The sequence below is a fragment of the Dryobates pubescens genome, chromosome 1 (assembly GCF_014839835.1).
Source record: "Dryobates pubescens isolate bDryPub1 chromosome 1, bDryPub1.pri, whole genome shotgun sequence".
NCBI classification, from domain to species: domain Eukaryota; kingdom Metazoa; phylum Chordata; class Aves; order Piciformes; family Picidae; genus Dryobates; species Dryobates pubescens.
This window is the reverse complement of record NC_071612.1, coordinates 62665012-62682325: the sequence shown is the minus strand read 5'-3', so window position 1 is coordinate 62682325 and position 17314 is coordinate 62665012. Positions and strand designations below refer to the sequence as shown.

General features: G+C 51.3%; 1 protein-coding gene across 1 annotated transcript in view; it reads left to right on the top strand.

Annotated features, from left to right (window-relative positions):
* Positions 1-17314, top strand: part of DNAH1 (dynein axonemal heavy chain 1) — a 134007-nt gene that overhangs the window by 29426 nt on the left and 87267 nt on the right. The window contains 1 exon segment of the mRNA XM_054178053.1: positions 13369-13612. Within this exon segment, the coding sequence (XP_054034028.1) occupies positions 13369-13612 (244 nt within the window).

The window sequence follows — 17314 nt, the reverse complement described above, 5'->3', positions numbered from 1 at the left end:
CTTTACCAAATATGGCTGAGCAAAGCTCAACATTTCTGGGAATAAGGGAAATCAAAATTTCCAGACTGCATTGTAGAAGTGGTCCCCAGTGCCCTCTGGCCCTAAGATGTAGAAATGTGGATAGGCTTCTTTTAGACTTGAAGACTTGACATTTTAGAACCAGAATGATGGGCATTTTAAACCTGGACCTATAGTTTTGTTCTCTAAATTGCAAAAGTCCAGAAGAGAAGGAGAACTTACAGGTTTCTAGGGATAGCAAAGATCAGCTGTTCCCTGTTGGAAAGCAAATCCCAGTAGAGGCATTGTTCTCACCAGTCAGGGCACAATCCCACAGCATCTGAACTTGGCAGGCAGAGATAAGTGCTGGCAACAAGGGCTACAGACAGTATCACAGTATCACCAAGGTTGGAAGAGACCTCGAGGATCGAGTCCAACCTGTCACCACAAACATCATGACTAGACCATGGCACCAAGTGCCACGTCCAATCCCCTCTTGAACACCTCCAGGGATGGTGACTCCACCACCTCCCTGGGCAGCACATTCCAATGACGAATGACTCGCTCGGTGAAGAACTTTCTCCTCACCTCCAGCCTAAACTTCCTCTTGTTCTGGTGCTGGTTGCCTGGGAGAAGAGACCAACCCCTTCCTGGCTACAACCACCTTTCAGGTAGTTGTAGAGGGCAATGAGGTCTCCCCTGAGCCTCCTCTTCTCCAGGCTAAACAACCCCAGCTCCCTCAGCCTCTCCTCATAGGGCTGTGCTCAAGGCCTCTCCCCAGCCTCGTTGCCCTTCTCTGGACACCTTCAAGTGTCTCGATGTCCTTCTTAAACTGAGGGGCTCAGAACTGGGCACAGTACTCAAGGTGCAGCCTAACCAATGCAGAGTACAGGGGCACAATGACCTCCCTGCTCCTGCTGGCCACACTATTCCTAATGCAGGCCAGGATACCGTTGGCCTTCTTGGCCACCTGGGCACACTGCTGGCTCATGTTTAGGTGGCTGTCAATCAGCACCCCCAGGTCCCTCTCTGTTTGGCAGCTCTCCAGCCACTCTGACCCCAGCCTGTAGCTCTGCATGGGGTTGCCGTGGCCAAAGTGCAGCACCCGGCACTTAGACTTATTAAATGCCATCCTGTTGGCCTCTGCCCATCTGTCCAGTCGGTCAAGGTCCCTCTGCAGAGCCTTTCTACCCTCTAACTGACTAACATCTGTTCCCAACTTGGTGTCATCTGCAAGCTTGTTGATGACTGACTCAACCCCCTCATCCATATCATCAATGAAGATATTAAAGAGGATGGGGCCCAGCACTGATCCCTGGGGGACGCCACTGGTGCCTGGCCGCCAGCCGGATGTGGCACCATTCACCACCACTCTCTGGGCTCGGCCCTCCAGCCAGTTCCTAACCCAGCACAGAGTGTTGCTGTCCAAGCCACGAGCTGACAGCTTAGCCAGCAGTTTGCTGTGGGGGACGGTGTCAAAGGCCTTGCTGAAGTCCAGGTAGACCACATCCACAACCCTCCCCACGTCCACCAGACGGGTCACCTGATCATAGAAGGAGATCAGGTTGGAGAGGCAGGACCTGCCCTTCCTAAATCCGTGTTGGCTGGACCTGAGCCCTTGGCCATCCTTCAGGTGCGCAGTTATTGCCGCCAGGATAATCTGCTCCATCACTTTCCCTGGCACTGAGGTCAGGCTGACTGGCTTGGAGTTTCCAGGTTCCTCCATCCGTCCCTTCTTGTGGATGGGGACCACATTGGCCAGTTTCAGTCATCTGGGACCTCTCCAGTGAGCCAGGACTGGAGGAAAATGATGGAGAGCAGCTTGGCAGCTCATCTGCCAGCTCTCTCAGCACCCTAGGATGGATCCCATCCGGTCCCATGGACTTGTGAGTGTCCAAGTGGCTCAGCAGGTCCCAAACCAATTCCTCAGCCAAAGCAAAATGATGAACCAACTCCAGGGTCCATCCACAGAGTCTTGTCAAGAGCACAGAGACAGAACTAGAAACAAGGCTACAACATGGATCTAAAGTCTATACAGGAGGCAGTGCCAGAGACATAATTAGGAATGAAGGGAGGTTGTAGCCAGGAGGGTGTTGGTCTCTTCTCCCAGGCAACCAGCACCAGCACAAGAGGACACAGTCTCACGCTGCACCAGGGGAAGTTTAGGCTGGAGGTGAGGAGAAAGTTCTTCACACAGAGAGTTGTTAGGCATTGGAATGTGCTGCCCAGGGAGGTGGTGGAGTCCCCATCCCTGGAGGTGTTCAAGAGGGGATTGGATGTGGCACTTGGTGCCATGGTTTAGTCATGAGGTCTGTGGTGACAGGTTGGACTTGATGATCTTTGAGGTCTCTTCCAACCTTGATGATGCTGTGATTCTGTGAATGGATACACCTATGTCATAGCTCAGGCAAGAACTGTGGGTTCAGGTCTGAGCTTAAATGGTGCTGTTGGAGCAGGGTGTGGGGCAGAGCACAACCTAGGTGAAGCTGGTTGGGGCCACCAAGATTTATTAGTGCCCTCAGGGCCCTGACAATATGAGATTCACAGCCTCACTGGGAGCATCCCCTGCAAAACCCAACAGGTAGATCCTGCTCATGCCTCTACCAATAAACACCTGAATTTTTCCTCATATCTTCTTGTGTATCACTTGCATCTTGGTTAGGCAAGGAACTGGAGCCAGGAATCAGAGTGCTTAGATCAACCCCAGGGATGCAGCAAATGTACCAGACATGCCCAACATGAAATGGGATCTAACAGCGAAGAGGAGAGGGAAGGTAGTGGGGATCCATTATTCATGAAGGCAACTGGAGTACAACACAGCTTCCACAGACCCATGCAGTGTTGGATAAGGTTACTACAGAAACAAGGGCTGGTAATGGTATGCCAAACCTCTGCTACTTGGGTGCAGAAAGCAGAGAGGTGTTGAGTTCTTCCCTTCCCATAACATCCTTCCCATAACACACTCCTGGAGTATATGACAGCGGAAATAAGTTCCCTTGGGAAGCTCTACTCGAGAAAGACTTGTGATGCCTGTATAGCACAGGGGGAGTGTGAGAAGCAGCTCCTCAGAAAGGCAGCAGACAAGGGAGATTACTGTAGCAGAAAAGCAAAGGAATCATGAACATGAATCAGATGGCCACAGGCACCTATCTGCTCAGCCAGCCTCAGAGGATGGGGTCCAAGAGCTTTGGTGTGAGTTCCTGGATGGATCTATGGAGAATTCCTGCCTCCCTCTGCATATCACCTGCTCCCTTCTCCTCTCACCGAGGTTGATCCTGATTTGCTCGGGAAACCTGTCCGGGCTTGGCACTTGTCTCGAATTACAGCATGTGTTTGCTAGGCTCTACAGTTTCCCACAAAACAATGATTCCTGTTACATCTCCTAGACCTCCTTCCTTCTATTTTACTGCTTGCTGCTTTCTCTCTTTCTTCCCCTGACTCTGTTGGCCAGGCTGGCTGCAGGACACCTCATACATCGGACAGGAGAGCAAAGAGCTGTGTAACAATGACTGCTGCAACACAGAGGATACAGCCCAGCAGCTGTCCTGAGGAATTAAACACCTCTGGCTGTTTGAGGAGGAGACTGGGCTCTGGTTTTGCACCACTTGGGTTGGGAACATCCTGAGAGCATTTGCTACGAAGAGGCTCATGAGAAAACGGAGGTTAAACAGAGCCTGACTAATCGATTTGCAAAGAAAAAGGCTGTAGCCTTTAGAGCTTGTTTCCCCTAGAGTGGTGTCACCTGCAGTACTTGCTTTACCAGGCTACTTAGACTAAGTATGAGCCACATTCAGCCTCCTTCTCAGGCAGCTGTTGGTGACTAGTATCTGCATCACCATAGCTGCTAGAACTTGATCAGGGCTGTGGAGCAAGGAGAGGGATTCCTTCCTGGGCAGTTGGTGGTGTGTATGCATAACACAGGTGTTAGGCAGGACAAACAGCTAGGTGTTTGCTCAGACTGGTATATTCCTGCTTGCCTTTTGGGTCTGTTTGGTGTGTAGGGGAGAGGAGTGTCCGTTAAAAATACAATCAGATGTTGAATGTGAATATGGACTGGACTATCATCCAGGGGGGAAAAAAAATCCACCACTCACTACAATGTTTTTGCTTTGCCTTGAGCAGAATCAGATCTGAAATCCTGGAGCTGGTCAAAAATGAAGTATTTCTTGTGCAAGACAGAAATGTGTGCAGGCATGCAAAGCAAAGGAGATCTCTCAAGTTAGCAGGTGAGGAGGCAGCACTAGTTGTAAGCCCATGCTAGCAGTGTGGTGGCCCTGGGACTGCAGCACGCTTTTAGGGGCCAGGACAGACTGCATCAGACCCTTGTGCAAAAAGAGCTCTCCCTCAGCTGAGGAAGTCTCTGCAGGATCAGACCTTGTTGGTGCTGCAGGAGGTGCTAATGCCAAATCAGTGCATGGCATCACCATGCTGTGCCCAGAGGGACATGTAGCTCAAGCATGCTGGCTTGGAACGTGTCCCAGGTATAGTATGGAGGCTGCCAGGCACTGCAGCCAGGAACAGTTAGTGCTCACCTGGAATATGTTGTATGATATATATTTAGAAAGGCCTTTTTCTTTCTTCCCACCCCCCCAACCCCCCCTCCCCCCATTGTTTTAAATGACATTCAGCTTTTCTGATTTTCCTACTGGTGGCTGGCCACATGGCTTTGAAAAAACAACAACCAAAAAACCCCAAACCATCAACCACACACAAAAAAAGCCACCACCCAGCAGTGTGTGGGCCCTGTGTCTGCCTGTGAGGCAGGTCCCATCTGGCTGTAATTACTAGCTTCACATCAGCAGAAGAGTGCAATATTTAAACACAAACGTTCAATGTTTGCATAGCAAACCTCAGGATGGAAAGCTCTTGCTAATCAGCCTGCAGGAGAGGAGGTGGGCATGCTGCAGGTGAGCACTGAGGTGGTGTGGGTTTGCAGCAAGACCTTGTGGCTCTTCGTGGATATAGAGCGAAGAGAAACGCTGAGGCTAGGAGCCTAGGAGGGCCTTCGTGCCTCAATCCAGGTAGCTCCACGCAGCCTTGCAATCCTTATTTGTTGCTTGGACAGAAAGGAGCTGCAGGCAGAAGAGATTCAGCTGCAGACTGCAAGCCCTGCAGATTTGGTGCAGTACAATGCAGCTGACCCCTCGCAAGCTGGCCCTCTCCTCCTATTCAATACTTGTGAGGGGGTGATCAAAATTTGAAAGATGGTAGACTGAAATCAGCACAGGCTCCCTGCCCACAGCAGTAGCCAGGAGGGAGAACAGGGTCTGGTGGATCTCAGCAGCTCAGTGACCAGCTATCCCCAGAGAGGAGTGCAAGCTCTGTGATGCTCACAGTAACACAGACAATGTACTCGACTGGCCCCTAAACAGTAAAACTGAGGGCACGGTAACCATTACCTACTACAGAGTGGACCTTATGTCTGCCAGAGAAGCTGGCTGATGGTGAGTCCCAGACCTTCCAAGAGGCCTTCTCCTACCCACAGGGGATGCCAATCTCATCTCTCTTGTCTGGGATCTCTCCCCACTTTCCTGTCAATCCTTTGGTGAAGGAAAACAATAAGCTTCACTCTGCTCCAAGTGGGACAGTGAGTGAGAAAACAGCTTGCTCTGTTTCCAGGCATCTCAGTAAGGTGGCAGAGACATGTGAGCTGCCAGCAGCATTAAGATGCAAGGATGGCCTGGCACACCTGGCCAAACGGCAGTCCTGGAGCTGCTGGTCCATGTGTCACCTTCTGCGGATGTGAGGTCCCAAGCGTTCTGGTTGCCTCAGGCAGCACCACTGAAGGGCAGGGGTTCACACCCTGCACAGCTCAGGGGGCACCACCCACCACCCTGTGCCTGCCATGCTGGCACCCCACCAGGGAGCTTCTGGGGAAAGCAGGAGGGAGGAGGGGACCAGAAGAAGCTGTGCTGCTCCACTTCTGCCACCGCTGCACTCTGCACAGCCTACTTCACCCAGCCCCGAGCTGCTCTGTTCCCACCACAGTCTGTGGCCCAGAGAAACACCACATGGCACTGCCCTGCTTCACACTGCCTGTGGCCTGCAGAAGACCACATGGCACTGCCCTGCTTCACACTGCCTGTGGCCTGCAGAAGACCACAAGGCACTGCCCTGCTTCACACTGCCTGTGACCTGGAGAAGACCACATGGCACTGCCCTGCTTCACACTGCCTGTGGCCTGCAGAAGACCACATGGCACTGCCCTGCTTCACACTGCCTGTGACCTGCAGAAGACCACATGGCACTGCCCTGCTTCACACTGCCTGTGACCTGGAGAAGACCACATGGCACTGCCCTGCTTCACACTGCCTGTGACCTGCAGAAGACCACATGGCACTGCCCTGCTTCACACTGCTTGTGGCCTGCAGAAGACCACATGGCACTGCCCTGCTTCACACTGCCTGTGACCTGGAGAAGACCACATGGCAGTGCCCTGTCCCCTGCCACAGCTCCTTGCAGCATGTGCACCTGCTGCCAAGAAACTTGGAACTGCTCTTGTGACAGATCCACAATTTCAAGCCAGGGAAATGGTGATATCCCTTCTCTCTGATGTGTATTTTCCACATGATTTTCCTTGCCTTTTCCCCTCTGCTCCAGTCCAATCTAATAAGCCCAGTTCAGCAGCCCTTTGGTGTCATTTCTCATAGAATAGAATAGGATAGGATAGGATAGGATAGGATAGGACAGGATAGAATAGAATAGAATAGCATAGAATAGAATAGAATAGAATAGAATAGAATAGAATAGAATAGAATAGAATAGAATAGAATAGAATAGAATTAACCAGGTTGGAAGAGACCTTTGAGATCATCAGGTCCAACCTATCATCCAACACCATCTGATCAACTCAACCACAGCACCAAGCACCCCATCCAGTCTCTTCCTAAACACCTCCAGTGATGGTGACTCCACCACCTCCCCAGGCAGCCCCTTCCAATGGCCAATCACTCTCTCCATGAAGAATTTCTTCCTAACATCCAGCCTAAACCTCCCCTGCCACAGCTTGAGACTGTGTCCTCTTGTTCTGATGCTGGTTGCCTGGGAGGAGACACCAACCTCTGCCTGTCTACAACCTCCCTTCAGGTAGCTATAGACAGCAATAAGGTCTGTCCTGAGCCTCCTCTTCTCTAGACTAAGCAACCCCAGCTCCCTCAGTCTCTCCTCATAGGGCTTGTGCTCCAAACCCCTCCCCAGCTTTGTTGCCCTTCTCTGGACACCTTCCATCAAGTCAACATCTTTCCTAAACTGAGGAGCCCAGAACTGGACACAGGACTCAAGGTGTGGCCTAACCAGTGCTGAGCCAAGGGTACTATTTGAACCTTGGCACAACCTTGCTCACCCCCTGCTGACCAGGGTCGGTACAGGATAACCAGGTTGTGACAGTAGGGTAAACAGCACCCTCACTTTGCTTTCCTGATAGGGAAGAAAAGGCATAGCTGGAGATGGGCTTCATTCATGATACCATTGTGTGATTGCTTCTTCCCAAGCATTTCCAGCCAGAGCTCAACCTGTCTCAGCTTGCTGTTTTGTATTAGCAGAAAGCTAGGGCAGATGTAGGATAATAAATGCCTCCTCACTGTCCCAGGAGGGTTGGGGGCCTTTCCTCTGCAGCTTGTGCGCCCAAGGTGAGCCAGCCCTACTGTCGTCACTGCCTCTGCCAAGCATCGCTCATCTCAGTAAACTTTCAGGCTGCATCCTGACAGACCAAAATAAATCAATCAATAAATAAATCGTCCATCTCGTCTACTGGATTCTGCAGTTTATTTCCTCGGCGCTGATGAAAAATAGTTGGATGCTCAGTAGCTTCATGAGACTAATTATGATAAACGGCCCCATCGCCGGCCATTAATTCCCAGATGGGGCTGCAGAAAATGTCAGGAATGGAAATGTCAGCTCTCTAAAAGGACCTGGCAGGTATTGGAATGGGGACTGGAGCATCAGCAGAGGAAGGAGCAGGGGGAGAGCTGGGAGTTAGCGGGCTGACTCTAGGCATTTGGAAGCTATAATTCTCCTGACTTGATTGCCCATTTTCTCCCATTTGTCAAGCAATGCCATGACCACGGTTGCCTTTGGCTTTTGTCTACTCTGAGCTCTGCTCCCAGCGCAGATTTGGCACTTACTGAGTGGGTGACACTTCCTTTGGGCTCTAGAAGAAGCTAAACCATAGGCTTTAGAAATCTCCTCCCTCTTGAGATCCCCAGCAGTGTGAATCTGCTCTGCAGGATGGACAAAGCCTTTACACCAAGAAGGGGGCAGGCAGGCTGACTTGCAACGGAGGGTCACACTCAAACTCCGCTTTCATCCACCTCTGGGTTACATATTTGTCTTCACATTCATATTGACATTTCTACAATAATCAATTGCACACAAAAATCAGGTGGAAAACCAGCAGAAAACACTTGGGATTCTTGCTTCCCACCAATAGTTTTTAATGTTTTCTCTATGTATGAGAGGGCTCTTTACATGGCACATTCAGTGCTGAATCAGAAGGTACTTCAGGAGTAGATGAATCAGCCAGATAAATGATATGAATGCCCAGATAGTAAGAGCGCTGAGTATTGATGGCGGGAAGTCAGGCTGGCACCTGGTTCAATAAATCAGCTCATGAACAAGTGTCAAGAAGGTTTGTTTTGAAGCCATTCTAAATGAAAAAAAACCCCAACAAAACAGTGTTGGGTTGTGCTCTTGTATGGAGAGGCACCACTCTGACATGTTGGTGTGCTTGAACGTCTGCTTCTGATGGTGCTACACTTCTTCTAAGGCCTGTTGCTCTCTCCAACCCACCAGCTCAGGAGCTCAGGCCTGGCTCTGCACAGCTTCTGAAACGCTGCTGTTCAGGTGAGGAGACATCCCAGCTTTGGGCACGTTTTTTTCTAGTGGGAAAAAATCTGAACAAGTTGGGGATTCCTTGATCAAATGCCAGTTGGCTTAAAGAAAGGCTTTTCACAGGGATCTGTTACTGTTTGTCAGCAAAGGATGGAAATGTTGCTGAAACCCAGACGACTTCAATGCTTACCTGCTAAGACGTGATATAGCGCTGAACCTGATAGATCTGGTCCAGACCACAGATTTGAACCAGTGCACCTCACACCACCCAGTAAGTGCCTTTGTGGCAGGGAGCCACGATGTCTCCATCTCTGCCATGGAAAGTTTAATGTTCCTCTGGAAGCTTCAGGGGCAATTTCCAGCCCTTCTAAAAGTGTGCATGTCATTTCTCCTTATCCTACATACACAGAACCGAGCATCCCCCTGAGCTCCCTTGAGCATTCAGAACTAATTGGCTGAGGACCTCAATCCCTCCATGTTGTCTAGGAACTCCTGAGTTGTAAGACCGCTCGTAGCTCTTCAGAAGTGGCTTTGCAGTTCTTTTGGGATCGTTTTCACCGGGGGCGGGTGATGAATTTCCTAGAAGAGAGCAGGCTCTATCTATAGCCTCCTGAGTGCTGTGCTTTGCATGTCTGAAGAGTGTTTATATGTGAATCTCTGAAATTTCTGAAGAGTGTCAGGAAATGTCGCCTCTCAGGCTACATCCTCCCCGGTACAGACTGGGCATATTGGCATCCTCATGAGGCAGACCCTGGCACTCTCAACCCGGGATGACTCGTGTCCTGGCTGTCAAGCACAAGAAGGAGGCTACAGTCACCTCCCTTCACGCTCCTGGGTGACAGTGGTTAGACTGATAGCTCCATTTTGATGCTTTCACCTAGGAAGATGGGGCAGTGCCTGCACCATAATTGCTGGGGGAGCTACAGAGCTCTAAGCCTCCTGTGCATGTTCTGACAAATGACCTGTCAACATGTCAGTTCAGGCTGCTTGAAATCTGGCCATTTATCTGACTGGGGCTTCTGAGGAATTTAAGGGCCTAACCCCAGAGGATTTGGGAGACAGAGGGTGGGATATGTGAGAGCACCTCTGCCACTAACTCTCTGAAATCAAGGTCCCTGTAAAATACATAAAGACTTCTTGGAAAAATTTCCCAGCTCACTGGTGGCTGACAGGCCTTTCTTACCTGCAGTCCTATGCAGCACTGCATTTGAGACAGTTTTGGCCAAATCTGCTGAACCAGTTGTGCAAAAAACACCTACTGCAAGCTCCTCTGCCCACCACTGCTGAAATGTCATCATTGAGGCTTCCTTAGCTTCTCCATCAGTACCAATCCCTACCCACCCAGGTTTGGCCCTAGTAATAGAATACATAGAATACATAGAATAAACCAGGTTGGAAGAGACCTTCAAGATCACCGCGTCCAACCCATCAACCAATCCAACACCACCTAAACAACTAACCCACGGCACCAAGCACCCCATCAAGTCTTCTCCTGAAAACCTCCAGTGATGGTGACTCCACCACCTCCCCAGGCAGCCCATTCCAATGGGCAATCACTCTTTCTGTGTAGAACTTTTTCCTAACATCTAGCCTGAACCTCCCCTGGCGCAGCCTGAGACTGTGTCCTCTTGTTCTGGTACTGGCCGCCTGGGAGAAGAGACCAACATCCATCTGTCTACAACCTCCCTTCAGGTAGTTGTAGAGAGCAATAAGGTCACCCCTGAGTCTCCTCTTCTCCAGGCTAAGCAACCCCAGCTCCCTCAGCCTCTCCTCGTAGGGCTTATGTTCGTAGCCCCTCACCAACTTTGTTGCTCTTCTCTGGACACGCTCCAGCAAGTCAACCTCCTTCCTAAACTGAGGGGCCCAGAACTGGACACAGGACTTGAGGTGTGGCCTAACCAGTGCAGTGTACAGGGGCAGAATGACCTCCCTGCTCCTGCTGGCCACACTGTTCCTGATGCAGGCCAGGATGCCATTGGCCCTCTTAGCTGCCTGGGCACACTGCAGGCTCATGTTCAGCCTACCGTCAACCAGCACCCCCAGGTCCCTCTCAGCCTGACTGCTCTCCAGCCACTCTGACCCCAGCCTGTAGCTCTGCATGGGGTTGCTGTGGCCAATGTGCAGAACCCGGCACTTGGATGTGTGAAATCTCATGCCCTTGGACTCTGCCCATCTGTCCATCCTCACTGGCATCTTCCTACTTCTGGCCAGCCCCATGCTCTCTACACGCTTTCTTTGGAGAAGGAGCCTCTGCCTGCAAATTCCCTGGGGAAGCTTTCTGGCTGGGTTGATGGTGCAAACCTGAATGTGAAGGAATGCACCTTGGGAAGATGATTTACTGCAGCATGGTAGTGGAGACAAGGGAGAAAGCTAGCCAACCAAAATGTCACTGCATCAAGGTCACAATCCCATTCATTTTTTGAGGCTCCAATGAAAACTCTGGTTGGAAAACACCAAACTTGATGCTGGCTGCTATGAACTGCTCTTCTGGTCTCAGCCTGCCTGAATTCAGGATAACAGACTTGCATTGAGGAAGGTATTAAAACTAGCAGGAATATAAGATGAACCTGAATTGATACTGCCTCCCCAGAATCAAATTACCTCTTCAGAAGAAAGGTGCAGGCAACAGGAAGCCAGATCTTGCCCTAACTCTTCCTGCTTTATGACTTTCTGGTGGTTTTCCATTTTGGGGATCAATCTAAGGAGTTTCTGTCAAGTGTACTGTTAGCATTGTCAACATGTGGTGTTTTACTCTAGATGAATGCTGCATCTTGTGTGTGGGAACACATGTAGGTGTAGAGACAGAGAAATCTAGGCCCTTATTCTCCAGTGGCCTTGTGCTTTGAGGATCATTTGCGCCTTCAGCAAAATGTGTGGGTATGGAAACACTGCTAAATCTGAAGGGGCTTGCCACCCACCTTGAGTAGGTGCAAGTGATGAGACAAAACAACCAGCACATCATCTCTGAGGGCCACAGAAGTTGGTATTTGGGGTATTTTATTATCCCTCCTATAACTAGAGGAAGGCCTTTCTCTGCAGAAGTGAGGTTTGTTGTGATATGCTGTCTCGGCAATAGTGTTCTCTGAGCCATTGTTTTGTAACAGATTTAAGAGAGCCAAAGGGATGAAAGTGGAGGCTGGGGGGAAGGTGACTCTAACAGCTCATGGACAATACAAGAGAGAAGCTGGGCTCTTCTGCTAGAAAAGAGCTCCAGAGACATAATGAATCATTAGCACCCGTCATGTATTTCCCCTTTCCAGTGCCAGCTCACATCCTAACACTTGCTGAAACTGGCTTCATTCTCATGTTGGGTACCTGGGTGAGAAAAGAGCTCTCTCCCTTACTGTGGGTCTGCTTATGCTTTCACCGCACCAAGTGATCTAGCTGGTTGGATAGGGAGAGCAGTGTTTTCCTAAAACAGCCTTGCACTAGGGAAAATCCTGGGTCAGTCACTGATCAGCCTGCTTCAGCAGCAATTCAGCAAGCTCTTCTTGGAGAACTCTTTTTCTTGGGAACTCAGCATCACCCACAAGTACAGGTAGATCTCTGACCTCAAAAGAGCTCATGGCAGAAAAAGAGCTGGAAGAAATACAACACTAAACCTTTTGTCCTGGCCCAGCTGGGCACAGCATCTCTGCTTGGACTGATATGAGAATGAGATAGCACAGAGATGCTCAGCTGTGCCAACTGCCACCACTGCCACTTTGAACCTGCCTTTTGCAAGTGATTAGGTCTGGCCATCCTAGGCCAAAGGAACACCCATGGAAACAGGACATGGTGCAACAACTGCAAGTGAGTTTTGGAGGAACCAGAAAGTTCTTTTGAAGTCAGGTCAGGAAATTAATTAGTCACGACAGCACATGGGTGGAGAGTGAGGTGGCTCACACACCTGTCTGCTTTCTGTTCTGGCCTGGTGGGTTTGTGAAGGCCCAGCCAGTCGAAACAGCTCAGCTTTCATCTCTTGTCTCACTGAAGCATTTTGTACCGAACTTTGAAAGCCCTCCCCTAGGGGCCTTTTGTACCGAACTTTGCAAGCCCTCCCCTAGGGGCCTTCCCAACAGGACTCAGTGCCCACTTTCCTCCTATAGGTCATAGGACATGGTGGTGGTCACGCATCTCCATGTGACATGACCCTCTAGGTGTGACTGCTCACATGGGTACATAAACTCGGCCACTGATAAGCCTCATGGTGGCCCTGGGGTGATGGTAGTGGCTCAGTGATGATCCTGTGGCTGTGAGGTAGCAATGGGGACTTTGTGGTGGCTCCGAGGAGGCAATAGAAGTTTGATAGTGGCTCTGAGATACAAACAAGGGCTTTGTGGTGTCCCTGTGCTGGCAGCTCTGTGATGGCAGTGGAAGTCTTGTGGTGGTGTCTCTGAGGTGGCACTGGGGGCTCTGCGGTGTCTCTCAGTGGCACTGGGGACTCTAGTGTCCCTGAGGTGACAGGAGCTCCATGGTGCCTCTGAGGCGGCAGTTGGGGCTTTGCGGCTGCAACCTGCCGGCGAGGCCCACCCCCTCCCGCCCCCTCCCCGCCCCCGCCAGGGAAGTGCCGCCGCCCGGCCCGCGCTGCCCCGGGGCTCCTCGGACCCGCACGGGTGCCCGCGGAGGGGGCGCAACTGCCTGCGGCCGAGCGGGTGCGCCCGGCCCCTCCTCCCGCAGCAACGACGCCGGCCTCGATTGCCGGGAGCCGGCCCGGCTGGTGCGTGCTGCCCGCCGGTAAGGGCCAGGCCAGAGACTTCCCGGCGGTCCGTCGCCCTTTCGGCTGGAACGGGGCCGGGGCCTCGAGGTCTGAGGGGCTGGAACGGGGCCTCACCGGGCCCGGGTGGCCCTAGCGGGGGGGAGGGAAGGAGGCCTGGGCCTGCAGGGCAATAGGAGCCGTTGCGGTGGATGGGTGGGTGCGCAGGTGGACGGACGTTAGGGACAGGTGGGTGAGAGTGTGCCCCTGGGGACTGTCAGGACGCTGGAAGTGTCCGGTAGGGTTTTGGGTGCCTTATGCACCGTCAGAGACGCGGTGTCCTCCGGGGCACGGGGAGCTGCTGCCCCTGTCCTTGTGGCGAGAGGCGCAGTTAGCACTATCAGTTACTGCCCCTGGGTTGCTTTGCCCGCTTTGAAAGCCTGGTCAGAAATGAAGCACAACTAACTGCAGGGGCAGCAAGAGCCAGGAGAAATGGATGGGTATTTTTCCCGTGGAAAGGGTAAAGGGCCTTTGCCATTGCTTCCTCCTGGCCAGAGGAGCTATCTGGGATGTGACTCCAGGGAACTCCAGCAAGCCTGATACCAAACCTAATTGAGGCAAGCCAGCACATGCTCTATTCTTAATGGAGCATCAAGGCTGGCACTATGGCAGAGAACCTACCCTGGAGTTTCTCCTGCAGCAGGGTTGGGGGCAGTCCAATGTGGGGTGGCCAAATCAGAGAACACCTTGGCAGGAGGATGAGCATTGCTGACAGAGCTTTCTTACCAGGAGCTTTCTTCCTTGAGGCTTTCTTTGCCACAGCCTTCACTTCTTTGCTTAAACCTCACTCAGCCTTGCTTGCAAATTTTCAGATGTCACAAGTGCATCTTCCACCCTTGACTCCTGCCCCTTTGTACCCAGTGCCATCTTGGCTGATGGGGTGCCAGGGTGGGTGTCCAGGGATGGAAGAGGAACAAGTGCACAAGTGCTCATCACCTAGGTTTTACTGCCTCCCTGTGGCATGCCCCGCACACCCCCACCCCCCACCCCCCACAACCCTGGTGCCACCCTGCCTGACCTTCTGCCCTCATACAAGGCCACCCTTTGGACCAGTCTGCTGGCTGCTTTGTCCTCAGAAAGCCTTGCAAAACTCTGGTCCTCTAGCCCTGCTCTCTAGGACTTCCACCTTTCCCAGGCACAGAGCTCTACAGCAGCAGGGCCGGTTGCAGTGGATGGGTGGGTGTGCAGGTGGACGGACGTTGGGGACAGGCGGGTGTGAGTGTGAGAGTGTGCCCCTGGGGACTGTCAGGACGCTGGAAATGTCCGGTAGGGTTTTGGGTGCCTTATGCACCATCAGAGACGCGGTGTCCTCCGGGGCACGGGGAGCTGCTTCCCCTGTCCTTGTGGCAAGAGGCGCAATTAGCACTATCAGTTACTGCCCCTGGGTTGCTTTGCCCGCGCCCCCATAGCAAAAGATGCTGCCGTGTTTCTGTTACTGCTTCATAACAGAAACTAACATGGTCGGGAGTCGCAGCCTAAGTACTTCGTGTGGCGCCCAGCATGGCTATAGCCTCCGAGGAAGAAGTTCTCTACAGAAAGAGTGATTGCCCATTGGAATGGGCTGCCCAGGGAGGTGGTGGAGTCGCCATCATTGGAGGTGTTCAGGAGGAGACTTGATGGGGTGCTTGGTGCCATGGGTTAGTTGTTTAGGTGGTGTTGGATTGGTTGATGGGTTGGATGCGATGATCTTGAAGGTCTCTTCCAACCTGGTTTATTCTGTGTATATGTATTCTATGTATAACGTGCAGCGCAGCGCTGTCCTTAACCGCTGGCCGTCAGTCCCGCTTGTGCCCTTTCTGTGTCCTCACCTTCGAGCAGTGGTTGTGTGGCGCTTTCCCGTGGATCAAGGAATGTGTTTCAAAACCTGGAGAAAATCTGTTGTAAAGCCACAGCAAATTGTTGGAGTGAGTGAGCTGCTATAAAACACGAAATTACTTTCACAGTATCACAGTATAACCAAGGTTGGAAGAGACCCCAAGGATCATCAAGTCCAACCTGTCCCAACAGACCTCACGACTAGACCATGGCACCAAGTGCCACGTCCAATCTCCCCTTGAACACCTCCAGGGATGGTGACTCCACCACCTCCCTGGGCAGCACATCCCAATGACGAATGACTCGCTCAGTGAAGAACCTTTTCCTCACCTCGAGTCTAAACCTCCCCTGGCACAACTTGAGACTGTGTCCCCTTGTTCTGGTGCTGGTTGCCTGGGAGAAGAGACCAACCCCTTCCTGTCTACAACCACCTTTCAGGTAGCTGTAGAGGGCAATGAGGTCACCTCTGATCCTTCTCTTCTCCAGGCTAAACAATCCCAACTCCCTCAGCCTCTCCTCACAGGGCTGTGCTCAAGGCCTCTCCCCAGCCTTGTTGCCCTTCTCTGGACACGTTCAAGTGTCTCGATGTCCTTCTTAAACTGAGGGGCCCAGAACTGGACACAGGACTCAAGGTGCGGCCTAACCAATGCAGAGTACAGGGGCACAATGACCTCCCTGCTCCTGCTGGCCACACTATTCCTAATACAGGCCAGGATGCCATTGGCCCTCTTGGCCACCTGGGCACACTGCTGGCTCATGTTTAGGCGGGTGTCAATCATCACCCCCAAGTCCCTCTCTCTTTGGCAGCTCTGGTTCCACTCACTTTTTGAAGTAGAAGAGATTTGGAGTATGGGATAATGTTTGAGGCAGTTTGTTGAAAGCTCATCACCTTGTCTGAGCTTATATTATACGGCTTAAATTACAGGAAAAAGGCATTTTTACATTTTGGTGTCTGGATGGTGTAGCAACTGGGGTTCTGACTAACCACAGATAAATAGATTCCAAATAAATGACTACTAGATTTCAATCTGTGGTTTTGCTTAGGGGGTAGATTATTTTTAAAGCGTTTGTCTCTTTTTCTGTTGCAGTTTTTAGCTGTTTTGAACTTTATTTGAAGGAAAAGAGTCCATTTTGTCAAGCTTTGGATCAAAGAATCCAAGTAGAGGCAACAGATCAAAAAAAATAACACCTCATACCAGACATTGAGCAAGACACGTGGGAGTCTAACTTCTTGGATATGTAAAGCTTGGATTTACTGAGAAATTGTAATTATAGTTTTGCCACAATGACACACAGATGCTGTAGCTAATGTTGTGTCAGCAGTGCCATTAGAATATGCTCTCATTTTGAATAGTTCAATTTAGCATAGTATAACGTATCTGATCTATCTAGGAAACATGTTTTTCAGGTGTGAGAGAGCATGACTGAGCTGCTGGAAAGACAGGCAATTCAGCAGTTGTGAAATGATCCTCAAAGCTCATCATAGCCAAAGCTAGCATGGCTTGGTGCCAGGCAGATGTCTGCTGTTGAAGACCTGGGAGATGCTCCCAGCTACATAGGGTTGGCAGGAAGTGACGGGTTGTTGAGGTGGGCAGAGGATCTGCTCTCAGGAAGACATCTTATCTTCTTGAGATGAGCTGAATTCCTTTTTTTCCCCCACCTTGTCAAAATGGAGCTCCAGACCTGAGCAAAGTGCTCCAAGTAGGAAAGGATTGAAGGCTGCAAACATGGCATATAGACAACTTCCTGCCCATGGCCACAGCAGCCAGAGTATGACATTAACAGGGCTCTGGGCAGTTTTCACTGTTTTTCTTCATGATCCCTCAGGCACCCAGGAAATCCTGGAGCGTGGACTGTTTCACACCATCAGCAGTTGCTCTGGCACAGCTGGCTGAGAGCTCAGGCTGCTGTCACATGCTTGCTGCAAGATGAAAATTG